The sequence below is a fragment of the Nycticebus coucang genome, chromosome 8, assembly GCF_027406575.1.
Source record: "Nycticebus coucang isolate mNycCou1 chromosome 8, mNycCou1.pri, whole genome shotgun sequence".
In the NCBI taxonomy this organism is placed as follows: Eukaryota; Metazoa; Chordata; class Mammalia; order Primates; family Lorisidae; genus Nycticebus; species Nycticebus coucang.
In genome coordinates this window covers 97341966-97357048 of record NC_069787.1, presented here as the reverse complement: position 1 = coordinate 97357048, position 15083 = coordinate 97341966, and the positions used below count along the sequence as shown (strand labels likewise).

Sequence of the window (15083 nt, the reverse complement as noted above, 5' to 3'; positions counted from 1 at the left end):
GGGCGGAGACTTAAAACTGCGAGGAAGGGCCGTCCCTATCACTGCGGCCAATTCGGCGCAGGCGTCCCAGACAGTCTATGGTCTAGCCAGGGCTGGGAGGCTCGGATCCCGGATCCCACCCCTGGGCAGTTCAGCCACCGCCAGCTCCGCCCAGCGAGCGGTGAGTCGCGGGATGGCTCCGCCCCACCCTGCAGGACACGCCCCCCATTCCCTCCCCTACGGCCTGAGCCCGGGCTTGGAGAACTCCCCTTGGTTCAGCCTCCGCAGAGAGCCGGAGGAGAGGAGACCACCCGAAGGCAGGGCTGCAAAGTCCCTACCTGCCCCCCTGTTCCTCTCCGACCAGTCCCTCCTTTGCAGGTTTCAACCCCTGGGAGATCCTCCCAGACTGCCTCAGCTCCCCGAGTAGTGAGCTTATTATTAGTTAATGCTTGTTAATGTCAGTCCGCCCCACGTGGTGACCTCTGCTCTGGCCCGGCATAGAGTGGGTGCTGAGACAAAAAGCCAGAGATGAAAGCTCAATGTATGCATAGACAGCACAAGAGATGGTGTGAATGTGCCACTGTGTGGGCAAATTTAACACTGTATACCAGCGTTATGACTTTGTGTGTGAGATGGTGGGTAGGTGTAACAGGATGTCATGATGAGAGGATATAATTGTGATGCTGAACGATAATGTGAGAGGTGGGGAACCACGCCAGATTGGCTTTTCTGCAACCTCCAGGGAGAGAGGCTAGAGGCACAGGTGGCCACTGGTACATGAGGGCTCGTCCTCTGGACCTTTGCTGGCCATGGCACTGTGAGTGGTGAGCTGGGGGCAAAGTGAATGGCTAAATGGTGTAGATGCCCACATGTGCACCTGGCTGCCCTTTGTACCCTCAGGCAGTTCTGCCCTCTGCTTGAGGGGCTGAGCCAGCTTGGGGAGGAGCAAGGAGTGCAGACTTCAACCTCTGGGCTAAGGAGGCAGGTCGGAAGGGAAGGGTAAGAGTCCATTCCACCCCTCCTGGGGTTTCAGTCTTGACTGCTCACCCACACATAACAAGGGGACAGACAGGCTTAGTGGTTGACCAGCCTGAGAGGATCCACCATGAGAGGCTCTTAGGTGTGTTGCGAAAATTTTAAAAAGTATATATATAGTTTTTTAAGACAGAGTCTCACTTTATTGCCCTCAGTAGAGTGCCATGGTGTCATAGCTCACATTGCTATGCTACCAGTAATTATTATTTTTTTATTTTTTGAGACAGAGTCTCACTATGTCACCCTCAGTAGAGTGCCATAGCTCACAGCAACCTCAAACTCTTTGGCTTAAGCGATTCTCTTGCCTCAGCCTCCCAAGTAGCTGGAACTACAGGTGCCCACCACAACGCTATGGCTATGTTACTAATAATTCTTAAACCTCATTCTCCACAGCCACCTCTACACATCCTGCTCCCTTTGACCCCAGGTTCCTGACTTACCCAACTCAGCTGCCCAGACTCTGGATTTCCCACCAATCCCAGTGATCATGCAGCAGCAGTAATACAACCGTTTCTCAGCCTGTACAACAAGTGCTCCAGTTATCCAAACTCATGCAATTTTCTTTTTTCTTTTTCTCATTATGTCACCGTAAGTAGAGTGCAGTGGCATCATGGCTCACAGCAACCTCAAATTCTTGGGCTTAAGCGAGTGTCTGGCCTTAGCCTCCCAAGTAGCTGGTACTACAGGCACCTGCCACAAGGCCTGGCTATTTTTCTGTTGCAGTTGTCATTGTTGTTTAGTAGGCCTGGGCCAGGCTTGAACCCACCAGCCTTGATGTATGTGGCTGGCACCCTAACCACTGAGCTACGAGTGCCGAGCCAAACTCATGCAATCTTATACCATACCACCCTCCAAGTTAGATGTTGCCATCATGCCAATTTTATAGATGAAGAAACTGAGGCAGAATGGTGAGGGTAGACAGCTAGGCAGTAGTACAGTCTTAGCCCTCCCATACTGCTGGAGCACACTCTTCAGCTCCCAGCCCCAAAGCAGTCCCAGATTTGCCTCCCACTCCTGCCTCTCTCCAAGTGCCATAGGAAATGGGACCTGACATACTCTAGGCAAGACAAATGCTTTTTTAATTGTGTTTGTGAGATGAAATGAGAGGTTCTGGCTGGGTCTGAACCTCTGACCTCTGTCCTCTAATCCCAGGAGCTGTCTTCCTGGTGGCAGGAGGGTGGTAGGTAGTCCAAACCCTCTAAACTCTGGTCAGGCCTGCCTGAGTAGTGGATTAGTTCAAGGCAGACGGTCAAGGAAAGCAAGGAGGATGAGGTGAAAGTCTTGTGGCTTGTGGAGGTAGCAGGCATGGCCTGCATTGCGTAGCTTCACCACTGAGTGGTTGGGCAGATGGCGGAGCTGTCGCAGGGATTCTTGAGCCAGGATGCGGTCCAGTTCTCCATACAGGATGAGGGTTGGGGTCTGTGGGGCAAGGCAAGGGGCTGTGACCCTGGGGCCTGATGAGGATCTGACCACCCCCAGACCCACCTCCTTAGGAAGCCTTTCTTTCCCAACACCCCACCTCTTCCACCTAAGATCAGGGGTAAGGCCATGTCTCTCCAAGTAAGGCTTGAGTCCTGAACTCCCATGACTCAAGCCACAGACAGGGCACCAGGACCTTTGAAGAGCCTTCTCCCAGTACCTTCACAGCCCAGAATTGCTCCTGAGTGTAGTTCTGGGTGGAGGTGGGTGCGATGGGCACAAATCCATGTAGCTGGTGGTGGCCTCGCATCAGGAAGGGCAGGGCATAGTGGCCACTCAGTGAGGGGCTCACCAACACAGCATTCCGCACCTCCAGGTCCCGTAGCACCTGCTCCAGCAGCTCCACCCGCCCTGCCTCTGTGCGTGCCTCCTTTGAAGGTGCCGAGTTCCCAAAACCTGAGAACAGCAGTGAGCTCCAGCTGAGGGGGGCTAGGAAGAGGCCCAGGACTACCTGGCACATGCTACTCTAAACTTCCTAGAAGTAATGTAATGTAATAGACCTGCTGGAAAAACATATTATTCATTCATTAGTATTAGCAAAACTAAAAAGACTGAATATCCAGTGTTGGTAAAAGATATGGGGAAATGGAAACTTTCATACTTGACTAATCAGAAAATAAAACCGCATAGCCTTTTGGGAGAGTGAGGTAGTATTTGTCAACATTTAAAATATAGATCCTTTGACTCATCAATTGTGCTCAATAGCTAACCTAGAGAAATTAGTGACCACATGCTCAAAGAAGCACATCCAAAGATGCTTCTGCCATGTTGTGTGAGCATTTCAACTGACACTGAAAATCCTAAAACGATCTGTAATACAGTGCTTTTCAACCAGTGTGTGCCATGAGAGGATCTTAGGTGTGTTGTGAAAATTAAAAACTATATATATGGTTTTTTGAGACAGAGTCTCACTTTGTTGCCCCCGGTAGAGTGCTATGATGTCATAGCTCACAGCAACCTCAGACTCTTGGGCTCAAGTGATTCTCTTGCCTCAGCCTCCCAAGTAGCTGGGACTAGTGGCACCTGCCACAATGCCTGGCTATTTTTAGAGACAAGGTCTTGCTCTTGCTCAGGATGGTCTCAAACTCGAAAGCTCAAGCAATTCACCCGCCTTGGCCTCTCAGAGTGCTAGGATTGCAGGCATGAGCCACTGTGCCTGGCCCAAAATTTTTTAAAATATTAAATTATTTTCGAAAGAAGTTCAAAGCACAGGGCGGTGCCAGTAACTCAGTGGGAAGGGCGCCAGCCACATACACTGAGGCTGATAGGTTTTACCTTGGCCCTGGGCCTGCTAAACAACGACAACTACAACAAAAAAACAGCTGGGCATTGTGGCGGGAGCCTGCAGTCCTGGCTACTTGGGAGCCTGAGGCAAGAGAATTGCTTGAGCCTAAGTGTTTGAGGTTGCTGTGAGCTGTGACGCTATAGCACTCTCCCCAGGGCAACAGCTTGAGACTCTGTCTCAAAAAAAAATGGGCGGCACCTGTGGCTCAGTGGGTAGGGCGCTGGCCCCATGTACTGAGAGTGGTGGGTTCGAACCTGGCCCCAGCCAAACTGCAACAAAAAAATAGCCAGGTGTGGTGCCAGGCGCCTGCAGTCCCAGCTACTCGGGGGGCTGAGGCAAGAGAATCACCTAAGCCCAGGAATTGGAGGTTGCTGTCTGTGAGCACTCTACTGACTGCGATAAAGTGAGACTCTGTCTCTAAAACAAAACAAAACAAAAAAAGAATAACAAAATGTACTTACTGTGCTTTGAACTTCTTTTTTTTTTTTTTTTGAGACACAGTCTCAAGCTGTCGCCCTGGGTAGAGTGCTATGGCTTCATAGCTCACAGCAAGCTCCAACTTGGACTCAAGCAATCCTCTTGCCTCAGTTTTTCTATTTTTAGTAAACACGAGGTCTTGCTTTTGCTCAGGCTGGTCTTGGAACTCATGACCTCAAGCAATCCACCTGCCTTGGCCTCCCAGAGTGCTAGGATTATAGAGTGAGCCACCACACCCATTCTTTGTTACTCTTTTTTCAGTCAACATAATTTAAGTATGCCACAGAAGTTTAACTATAGATTCAAGTGTGCTGTGAGATAAAAAAGGCAGAAAAACACTGCTAAAATACATATCCATCACTAGAGGAATAACTGGATAAAGCCTCCAGCTATTCCTCCCTCCTGTGGTGCATATTGGGGAGTTATCAGAAGGTGGTTTGCAAGGACTGGTGTGACCTGTGAGACATGGTATATAGGGAGAAAACCAAGCTGCAGATGGATTAGCTAAGCGGGCAGGACACTAGTCATGTCTATAACCCCCACCAGACAGTCTGCATATTGTCTGTATCTCTGAGTATGAAAATGCCCAGAAGAGGCTCTGGCAGCCCCCAAATTTGGCACCAGTCTCTGAGGGCTTCACTATTTTTTGATTTTTTTCCTTAATTACAGGAATGACAGCACAAATCATTTGTATATTTAAACAAAAAGCTACGTAATTTGTAATAAAAAGTATAGTGAGTCCCCCGCCCCAGTGAGTCAAGTTTCTATTTGTTCTGTGACATATAACAATCCATGCTGTAGAAAATAAAGTAGAAAATAAAAATACAGACTTTTCTGTGGTCCCATCTTGTGCTGTGAGCTGCTAGTGATTGTCCAGACACTAAAGTCCAGATGTCCCCCCAGCCATACCTTAGGGCTTCCCTACTCCTGCAGTTCCCCCTCTGGGAAGCTTCCCCCTTATAGCTGCATCCTGCCTCCTTAGACTGGGGGTAAGGGTGCTCACCTGGAAGGTCAAGGGCCACAGCCCGGTATCCCCTCTGCGACAGCAGCTGCAATGTGCCCAGCTGCTCCCATGTCTGGGAGTTAAAGGCCTTTCCATGGAGTAGCACTACCTCCACCCTGCAGGCATACAGTGGAATGTGTATCCTGAGGGTCTGGGGGAACCTCTGTTCTTTCTTTCTGGGCTTCTCCCACTGCCCTCCCAGTCCCTGAACATCCTGAGTCAGACCGGGCTCCCACATAGGGACTCCCCTTGGGCCTAGTCCCTTCACTGAACCCTTGAGTCAGCACCTACCTGCGTGCCTGGTGGAGTGGAAGCACCTCACGGTAAAAGATGGGGGAGTTGCCAGGGGTGAGACCAGTCAGGACTGCGACATTGGGGTCTCCCCAGAGCCAGGAAGTCTGCTCAGGGAAGCTGGGCAGCCCCACATACAGTAGTAGCATAAGCAGCAGACCCAAGCCAAGCAGAGCTACTTGGGTCCGGCTCATGGAGGTCTGTATCACAGTCTGGAGGAGAGGGAAAAGAGGTGGGGCTGAGCCCTGGACAAGAACCCCTGAACCCCACCCCCAAGCCCCACCCAGAAGCCCCCAGCAGAAGAGTTCCAGCTCTTGCCCCTTCCCTTGCCCTGGGCAAAGGTCTGAGGGTTCACAAACAACCATTCCACATGCCAAGGCATCAGATACTCTGCAAACTTAGGAGGTGTCTTTGAGGTGTTCTCTGGCACACGGCATGCTCAGTGACCATCATCCTCACTGTGGCAGCAAAAACAACTTCTGATCATCAAGTGATAGCAGGCCCTGGGCTTGGCTCTTCACATGCAAGGGCTCACAGATCCACAAAGAACTGTGGGGAGTAGATGGAACTATAGGTCTCTTACTGATGAGGAAATGGAGGCTCAGAGAGGTAGCAAGTGGGTGACCTAGGATTTGAACCCTGGGCTGGACTCCTAACCACCAAGATATACTGGGGTTGGCAAGGAGGAAGGGGGTAGGTGGCAATGGATGAACTGAAGTTTTTCTGTTGGACAGAGTGGTGAGGACCATCAAGGGTACCTCTCAGCCAGGTGTGGCGGCTCACATCTGTAATCCTAGCTCTTTGGGAGGCCGAGACAGGAAGATGCCTTCAGCTTAGATGTTCAAGACCAAGATCAAGACCCCCTTCTCTACTAAAAATGGAAAAATTAGCCAATGTTGTGGCAGGTACCTGGGCTGAGGCAGAAGGATCACTTAAACCCAGGAGTTTGAAGTTTCTGTGAGCTGGGTTGATGCCAGGGCATTCCAATCTGGGGCAAGACAGACTCTGTTTAAAAAAAAAAAAGAAAGAAAGAAGAAGGGGGGACCTCCCACTGAGCGTGTGTTTGAATTGGTCTTTTTTTTTTTTTGTGGTTTTTGGCTGAGGCTGGGTTTGAACCCACCACCTCCAGCATATGGGACTGGCGCCCTATCCCTTTGAGCCACAGGCACTGCCCTGAATTGGTCTTTTTATCTTGACACAGATAATGCTGCTAAAATCAGAATGTGTCTTATAATCATATTATATTTAATGGTGGACCCAAGCTGTATTAAGAGGCTCATGAAGAAGGTCCATGATAGAAGAAACGCTGAAGCATGAGAAGATGTGGGGCCAGGGAGGATCATGGTATACCTAGGAATGGAACAGGCAGCATGGGGCCAGAGATGAACACCACCCTCTTGTTCCTATTTTACACACATAAAATGCTTTATCCCAAATGATCTGCTTCATGGATTCTTCAAGGCAGGGGCCTTCCCTAGCCCAGGGGACAGACTTCAGGACTCAGGACCCAAACAAGGCAGACAGCCTTTGCTTCTAAGGTTGGTAATTCCCAACTTTGTGTTTTCAGTTTGTCAGTAAGATGAGATAACCTGGTAGGTGTCATCCCAATCTTCCTTGAGATTTAAATAATATAGTGGACTTTGCCTGGAGCTGTCTCTGTCATTTCTTGTGCCTTGGCACCCTGCATCACTCCAAGATTCCAGTAAACATGTTTTCTTTTTTGGAGGGGGGCAGAGTCTCGCTTTGTTGCCCTTGGCAGAGTGCTGTGGCATCATAGCTCGTAGCAACCTCAAATTCTCGAGCTCAGGAGATCCTTTTGACTCAGCCTCCTGAGTAACTGGGACTACAGGCACTCACCATTTGCCTGGCTATTTTTAGAGACAGGGTCTCATTCTGGCTCAGGCTGGTCTCGAACTCTTTTTTTTTTTTTTTTTTTGTAGAGACAGAGTCTCACTTTATGGCCCTCGGGTAGAGTGCCGTGGCCTCACACAGCTCACAGCAACCTCCAACTCCTGGGCTTAAGCGATTCTCTTGCCTCAGCCTCCCGAGTAGCTGGGACTACAGGCACCCGCCACAACGCCCGGCTATTTTTTGGTTGAAGTTTGGCCAGGGCCGGTTTTGAACCCGTCACCCTTGGTATATGGGGCCAGCGCCTTACCGACTGAGCCACAGGTGCCGCCCCTGGTCTCGAACTCTTGAGCTCAAGGGATCTGCCTTGGCCTCCCAGAGTGCTAGGATTACAGGCATGAGCTATCACACCCAGTCACAAACATGTCTTTAAGTACCAACTAGGTGCCAGGCAGAGAGTTAGGAGCTGGGGACCTGTCTTTGGGCCCATCCACCTCTCTGGGACATTTTGGGGGACATTTCCCCAGCCTCCCACCCACAGGTTCTGGGGTCAGGTTGTGTGTGGGCCTCAGTGGCATCCTCTTGTGTGCTTGTATGCATATGGTGAATGCCTGTAGTCCCAGAAAGCCAGGAGCCTGGCAAAGGAAGAGCGCACTCCTCTTTTCTTCCAGACCACAGCCTCAGACACATTCCTCCAAGTGGGTGTTAGTCCAGGCTCCTACTAGGTGGAGTATCCCCACTGGACCTTTCTTCATGGTTCCCTTGGGGTGCCCCCGTACCTTTCCTGGGAGGGAGGGGCAGAGCTTTGGTCATTGCCTTGGTAATCTTGGGTGACAGTGGTACTAGACAGAAACAGCAAGCCTGCAGCCATTTACTTAATTTGCTTTACAGATGGGGCTAAGGTAAACTGTGACTTTAGGTTACTGGAATATGTACATTGACAATAACACACAGGTGTATACACTTCCACACAGACAACTTTTGTCCCCGTAATTCTCTTTTGCACAAGCTAAGTCACACACACAGTCAAGTATCAGGAAGGCAGACTGGTGGAGACATACATGCTTTCAAAAACCACGCACAGGCCAAGCATGTAATCCCGGCCTGCCTATAATCCCAGCATTTTGGAAGGCCAAGGTGAGAGGACTGTTTGAGGCCAGGAGTTCAAGACCAGCCTGGACATCATAGCAAGACCCCATCTAGTAAAATAAAAAATAAAACCCAGGACCACATATATACCCTCAGGAATACTTAAGTATGGTCATACAACCCTAACAGTAGACATTCAAGAAAGTCACATGCACACACAGGCAGTCTGACAAACACACTCACACACCCTCAGAAATGCACGCACAGACATACACGCTGGTCGGTATCCTTAAAATTACATGCAGAAATACAGCAGACAGACAAAAGCAGGCTAACAGTTTGAGGAACACATCTCCCATATAATCATGCAGAAACACACACTGACAGACACCACACAGATACACAAGTGGACAAGCACATACACCCAGACTGCCAAGAAAACATGCAGACAATTGCGCACGTGTACATACAACACACCAGCACACAGGCACTCGATTCGCGGCCCCAGTGCCCCAGGGCCCGCTTCTCCTTCAGGACTCTGCCCCAGGGCACAGGGCAAGGGGCGAGGCAAAAGCGTCCCTCCCTTGAGCAACCAGCCGACCTCCCTCCTCCAGAACACTCACCCGGCCCACCTGCATGACCGGAAGGGCTCCGCCCACGCGGAACCAGCAGCCGAAAAGCGCCCGGGCCATGGCGCGGCCCTAGCCCCTTCGCGGCTGCTCTGGCACTGGGTGGTGGAGAGCGAGGATACGGAGGCGCGCCTGCGCAGTCCGTAGCCTCAGGCCTGCAGCCCTGTTTCGGAGTAGTCCCGGGGGAAGGGGTACTGGGGGCGGCGCCCCAAAGCTCTGAGGCCGGTCCAAATTTTCCATATTGCTTTTAGCCTAAGGGATGGCGGAGAGCCATCTGGCTGGGAATGTTCCCTAGAACATTTCCTCCTCGCTCAGTTCTCTGTACAATGGAGTTAAGATAAGACCCAAAGCATAGGGTTGTCGTAAGTAGTATACACACTTAAGGACCGGTCAAGCTAAGAACAGTGCCCAGGACAGAGGCCTCCTTGTGTAAATGCCAGATATTGCTATGCAGTAGCATCAGCTCTCAGCCCCACTACTTTCCCCCCACCTACCACTCCACCCCCAAATGCAGGGTATCTGTGTAGGAGGCTTCTGGGCGTCTTCACGTGTACTCATGGTACTTATCCTGGTTGGAGATAAATGAACAATGTCCCAGGCTCAGCGCTCCGCGAAGCGACTAGCCTAGCAGAGAGAGGCTGTGCGGAGGGTGTTTACTTCTTACTGGTGCCCTGCAGAGGTGGGCAACATCTAACTTATTCTGCAGGCAAACAGGCTTGGGGGCGCTGGGAAACGATCAAGTCCACTTGGCTGGACACTGGTGGAGCCTTTCATCAAACCTGTTGGGCCTCTACTCCGCGCCAGGCGCACAACTCTCTGCCAGGCTGACAACTCGGCCAGGGGAGCACTGGCTGGGCATTAAGGGGATGGAGGCAGGAAGGGAGCAACAGGGATATGATCCCGTAGGAACCCTCCTTCTCAAGCTACGCCATATCCATGTGGGGCAGGCCGTTGGCGGTTTCGGGACCGCGCAGGGGTTGGAGAAACTGAGGCCAATGTAGAACAAGGAGGTTTAGCGGCGCCGAAGGAGTGAGCGGCAGCTTGTGGCCACAAGAGGGCGCCCGGAAACACCGCCTAGCCCCCGCCCTGGAGCTGGACTCTTCCCTGCTTCCCTCCCAGGCCTCGGTCCACCGCCAGCCCTCGCCTCTGTTCTGCGCGGGTCCTCTTGGCTTCTCAGGTACCCGTTCTGCGCTTTCGACCCCTCTCTTTTTCTCCAGTCAAAAGCCACCCGCACCTACCCCAAATCTTTCCATCTCGAATCTCCAGATCTCCTCCTTTGGAGCTGCTCCCCCTCCCCCACCGCTGTGTGCCCTTTCAGACCCGCCGGGCCTGAACCTTGGTCAGAGGAAGGGACAAAGCTATCGGTGGCGGTGCTCGGGACTGTGGCATCAGTGTATTGGGTCCTGGCGGGCAGCCCGCTAAACACTCCGCATCTCTGGTAGGTCAGAACTCCAAAGCCCTTCCCCTCTGGGCGCTTTGGTTTCCCCTGGAATGGGCTTTTTATCTCACTCTGGGCTCCCTCGGGCCTATGGTGCCAACTCACCACAGTGCGTTGGAGAAGATGAGGCTGGTCAGTAAAAGAGTCAGGTACTTACCGTTGACTGAGCATTTACTGCGCGCTAGGCATGCACATGCGCGGTCTCGTTTAATACTATCAGCCACCTGGAGCTAGAACTATTATCCCCATTTGTAGAAAAGAATAGTAAGGATGAGACCAATAATCTCAATGGGAGCCCCACGTTTTGAATTCTTACCATGACCAGGCTTCATCACTATTTTTTTAAAGGCGCCCTGGGTAGAGTGCCAATGCATCATAACTCACAGTAACCTCAAACTACTGGGTTCAAGTTATCCTCCTGTCTCAGTCTCCTGAGTAGTTGGGACTATAGGCGCCCCCCACAACTCTCAGCTAGTTTTTCTATTTTTATTAGAGACGCGATCTCCCTCTTGTCTTGCTCAGGCTGGTCTGGAACTCAAGCTCAAGTGATCCACCTACCTCCACCTCCCAGAGTGCTAGAATTATAGGTGTGAGCCACTGCGCCTGGCCTCACTGTTTTTTTTTTTTTCTTAAACTCTTAATTAAATTACTAATTTTTGAGGTAGGTTTTTTTTTTTTAGAGACAGAGTTTCACTTTGTCACCCTCAGTAGAGTGCTGTGGCATTACAGCTCACACCAACCTCCAGTTCTTGGGCTTAGGTGAGTCTCTGGCCTCAGCCTCCCGAGCAGCTGGGACTACAGGCGCCCGCCACAACACTCGGCTATTTTTTTGTCGTTGTCGCAGTTTGGCCAGGGCTGGGTTTGAACCCACCACCCTGGGTATATGGGGCTACTCACTGAGCCCCAGGCGCTGACCTTGAGGTAGGTTTTATTGTTCCCATATTGCAGATGAAGAAGCTGATGCCCAAGGTTATACAATTGAGTGGCAGAGGCAGAAATAACACCCTTATCTTCTTGACCCCAAAGGATGTCCCTAGAGTTTTGGAAGCCTCTTGGAGGCCTCCTTGCTGTTCCCTACCCCTCTCTGTGGCAGCCTCCATGCTCCATCTGCGCAGGATGTTCTGTGGCCCCTTATCAGCCTGGCTTTGAACCATAGGCACTCCATTATCACGGCAGCAGGTATGGCGGCAGGCGTGGAGCAGAGCGAGGGCACCATCCAGGTGCAAGGCCAGAGTCTCTTCTTCCGAGAGGCACGACCGGGCAGTGGGCAGGCTCGTTTCTCTGTGCTGTTGTTGCATGGTAACCGCTTCTCCTCCAAGACCTGGCAGAACCTGGGTACGCTGCACAGACTGGCCCAGGCTGGCTACCGGGCTGTGGCCATTGACCTACCAGGTACTTCAGGGACAGGCTTCTGGGCAGGGGTTGGGGCGCCTGAGAGGATATAGCCAGGCTGGGCTCAGAGCTTCTCCAGTCTTGATCCTGATGTGGTCTGGACACTGCCCAGCTGCTCCTTGTTGTTACCAGGCAGTGTCTTGGTGTCTCTGAGCCTGTTTCCTCAACTATAATGAAAGATAACCACACTCGTGTTTGGGGCCGGCTCTAGTAAGAATGGAATGAGATTATCCAATGAGTGGGAGTTAAGTAGCTAGTATCTGATACATAGTAATTGATGATTAGCCAATTGGAAGTAAAATATTTTCACTGAAGTATAACCACAGGTTGTTGGAGCTCTGAGTAGTGAGACCTGAGTTTCCTGGGGGCAGGGCCTGGTCATGGACCAGGTTGTGATTCTACATGCAAATCCCTGATCTGGTCTCTGGGGGATAAAAGGGCAACCCTCAGACCACCTGTTATAACTAGGACTGCCTGTTATAACAAGGACTGTTGGGTCCCAGCCATTGGTGGAAGGGACAGGGCAGCATGGTTGATCTGAACCTCTCATTGGCCAGACCGGTATGGTTTCAGGGCCCAAGGGCAGGCCTCCAGCTTGGGCAGGACTGGTTATAACAGTGGGTTGGGCTGAGCTTTAGGGTAAAGGTCTTGAGCTAATCTTGTTGATGCAGGTGGGGGGTGGGTATCAGTGCAGAATCAGGCCCTCAGCCACTGTCCTTGAGAAGCCCACCCTGTGCTGATCCAGGGCCAGATGACTTTTAAGCACAGCAATCTTAACTGTCAGATAATTTTAGTATTCCCTTTTAATAGATGAGGAAACTGAGCAGTGGAGAGAGGGCTGGGGGGGTGGGGAGGGGGAGTACTTATCCACATAGACAGTAAATGGAAAATTGGGACTTGGCCCCAACCCTGTTGGATGTTAGAACCTGATTCTTTCCAGGATAGTGTTACTAGTGGGAGAGATGGGCACAAATATGGAAAGAAATGGCTCATGCTTGTCACAAAATTATAAATCTAGGCTGCTGTAGGAATAAACCCGGGCACACTGGGTGTTACAGGAGGGCTTTCTGGAGGAAGAGATCTTCTCTCTTTTGTTTTCCCATTGTCTGCTCTTGTCTTGTCTCTCCTACACCTGAATCCCTACAGGTCTGGGGTGCTCCAAGAAAGCAGCAGCCCCTGCCCCTATTGGGGAGCTGGTCCCTGGCAGTTTCCTGGCAGCTGTGGTAGATTCCTTGGAGCTAGGCCCCCCGGTTGTGATCAGCCCATCATTGAGTGGCATGTACTCCCTGCCCTTCCTCACGGCCCCTGGCTCCCAGCTTCGGGGCTATGTGCCTGTGGCCCCCATCTGCACTGATAAAATCAATGCTGCTGACTATGCCATTGTGAAGGTACCCCTGTATGGGAAGCTGAGATGCCCCTGATGGGGTGTCCATTTATGGGCCTTCCTCATCTGGGGGGATGGATAATGGGTATCTTCTGAGAAGAGCTCACCACCAAGCTCCACCCTTGGGTTTACTTAATAGATCATTTGCCAAGCCTTGTGCTAACTGTGTACTGGGGCAGATACCAATCTAGGCCCATACCCACTGGGCCAGCTTGTCTCTCTCCCTCATTTGAGGTGGGCTCAGGGAGAAACTGAAGTGGTGGGGAGGGCTGGAGCTGGCTTCCAGGAGGATGGGGCTGGTGTGACCAATTGCTGTTGACTCTGCCTTCCTTTCCTTTCTCTCAGACTCCAGTTTTGATTGTATATGGAGACCAGGACCCCATGGGTCAAACCAGCTTCGAGCATCTGAAGCAGCTGCCTAACCACCGGGTGCTCATCATGAAGGGGGCAGGGCACTCCTGTTACCTGGACAAACCTGAGGAGTGGCATGCAGGGCTGCTAGACTTCCTGCAGGGGCTAGCATGAGGCCCAGCCTTGCCAATTGGGGGTGGGCTGCCTGCCTGCCTTGAGATATCTCTCTCTCTCTTCCCTCCGTGGGGTCTGGTTCATCATGCACATGCAACAGGTGTGTGTGTCTATATGTCTTTTCTGCTTTTTTCTCTTGGAGTGACAGACTGATGAGGTAAAATCAAGAGGAAAAACTCAGGAATCGAGGGACATAATTTGGTGGAGGGTAATCCATTAGATGAGCTTCTCTGCTAGGTTTTCACTCCTTCCTCTGCTCTGCTCAGCCTTCCCCTCCCAATTCCTCCTCCAACTGCCCTGCAAGTCAGTCATTCATCCCATACACTTCCCAACCTCTTTTAGGCCACAGATATATACATGCACATAGGCATGTCTATGTGTTTAAAAGTTGTCTATGTTCCCAAATATGACCCTTCCCTTGGAAGCAACTGCATAGGTACATGTAATTCTGGACTGACCTGCACATTCTCACATCCACCTCTAACCATGTAGCACATCACTGGCTGGGAAGGTGGGGCCCACATGGGCCAGCCCTTATAGGAGACCCTTTTGGCCGGCTTAGGTTGTGGCCAGCCCTGGATTCTACTCAGTCACAGGTTGCAGCTGGCCGCAGCTCCGAAATGCCCCACAGAGGAAGGGGCCACCTCTCTGCCTCTCATTTCTTGCTTTTCTCCTTCCTGGGTGCTCCACACCTCCCCAGGTTATTAAGCCTGGATCTTCCCAGCCAAGCTGGTTTTCTGCTGTGAGGTTTTGGGGTGGGGGTGGGGAGACAGAGTGGAGGTCGGTGAAATAAAGTGATGCAATTAGACCCTTCAGGCTTTGCTGTTCCCAGAGCGCCGCCCCTCTCCCACCCCTTGGGACCACACTGTGTGCCCCTCCCCCACTCTGGCGGGACCAGATGGTCCCCCTGCCCTTTGTCCACCAGGCCAGATGGAAAGGAAGGGAGATTGGATTCCCCTCCCCACCCACACACACACACACCCAGGTGCCAAGAGACTCAGTTGTGGGGGGAGGTGGAGGTCAGTGGGAGCAGGCTGAGCTGATTACCAAGGGGGGGAAAATCGCTCCCCAGGGGGCGGGGGCCCGGAGGACTTGGGTACAGCTCAGCTCCTCCCCCCACTCATCCTTTCCCTAGTATAGGACTCAACGAACGGCGCTGGTCCCTTGCAACCCCAGCCCAAAACGGAATTCTGGGGGTAGATTTGGGGGAATCACGGAGTATACCAGGG

At 51.8% G+C, this 15083-nt stretch overlaps 2 protein-coding genes across 8 annotated transcripts; one reads left to right on the top strand and one right to left on the bottom strand.

The window, feature by feature from the left end:
- Positions 1-2073: 2073 nt before the first annotated feature.
- On the bottom strand, positions 2074-10421 carry ABHD14A (abhydrolase domain containing 14A). 6 transcript variants are annotated; one of them, XM_053599792.1, is made up of 7 exons: positions 9110-9171; positions 6459-6537; positions 5924-6117; positions 5550-5761; positions 5259-5374; positions 2654-2889; positions 2074-2433 (listed from the first exon to the last, which is right to left on the bottom strand). In XM_053599792.1, exons 4-7 carry the CDS (start codon positions 5741-5743, stop codon positions 2251-2253), a joined length of 729 nt encoding a protein of 242 aa, XP_053455767.1. In that variant the 5' UTR covers positions 5744-5761; positions 5924-6117; positions 6459-6537; positions 9110-9171; the 3' UTR covers positions 2074-2250. The 6 variants fall into 6 exon arrangements, with proteins under 6 accessions (XP_053455767.1, XP_053455765.1, XP_053455766.1 ...); XM_053599790.1 differs by lacking the exon at positions 5924-6117 and having other exon boundaries at positions 6459-6554; positions 9106-9142; XM_053599791.1 differs by lacking the exon at positions 9110-9171 and having other exon boundaries at positions 5939-6117; positions 6459-6551.
- ABHD14B (abhydrolase domain containing 14B) lies at positions 6505-14662 on the top strand. Of its 2 annotated transcripts, XM_053599784.1 has the most exons (5): positions 6505-6537; positions 10354-10553; positions 11710-11945; positions 13092-13333; positions 13675-14662. In XM_053599784.1, exons 1-5 carry the CDS (start codon positions 6520-6522, stop codon positions 13852-13854), a joined length of 876 nt encoding a protein of 291 aa, XP_053455759.1. In that variant the 5' UTR covers positions 6505-6519; the 3' UTR covers positions 13855-14662. The 2 variants fall into 2 exon arrangements, with proteins under 2 accessions (XP_053455759.1, XP_053455760.1); XM_053599785.1 differs by lacking the exons at positions 6505-6537; positions 10354-10553 and adding an exon at positions 9971-10292.
- Positions 14663-15083: the final 421 nt, after the last annotated feature.

Coding starts and splice junctions, on each gene's coding strand:
- ABHD14B (XM_053599784.1), top strand. Junction 10,554..11,709: donor CTAAACACTCCGCATCTCTG/GTAGGTCAGAAC, acceptor TTTGAACCATAG/GCACTCCATTATCACGGCAG. Junction 13,334..13,674: donor CTGACTATGCCATTGTGAAG/GTACCCCTGTAT, acceptor CCTTTCTCTCAG/ACTCCAGTTTTGATTGTATA.
- ABHD14A (XM_053599786.1), bottom strand. CDS start 9,178: ATGGCCCGGGCGCTTTTCGGCTGCTGGTTCCGCGTGGGCGGAGCCCTT. Junction 5,762..9,109: donor CGGTCATGCAGGTGGGCCGG/GTGAGTGTTCTG, acceptor CCTCTCCTCCAG/ACTGTGATACAGACCTCCAT. Junction 5,375..5,549: donor CCACTCCACCAGGCACGCAG/GTAGGTGCTGAC, acceptor GTATGCCTGCAG/GGTGGAGGTAGTGCTACTCC.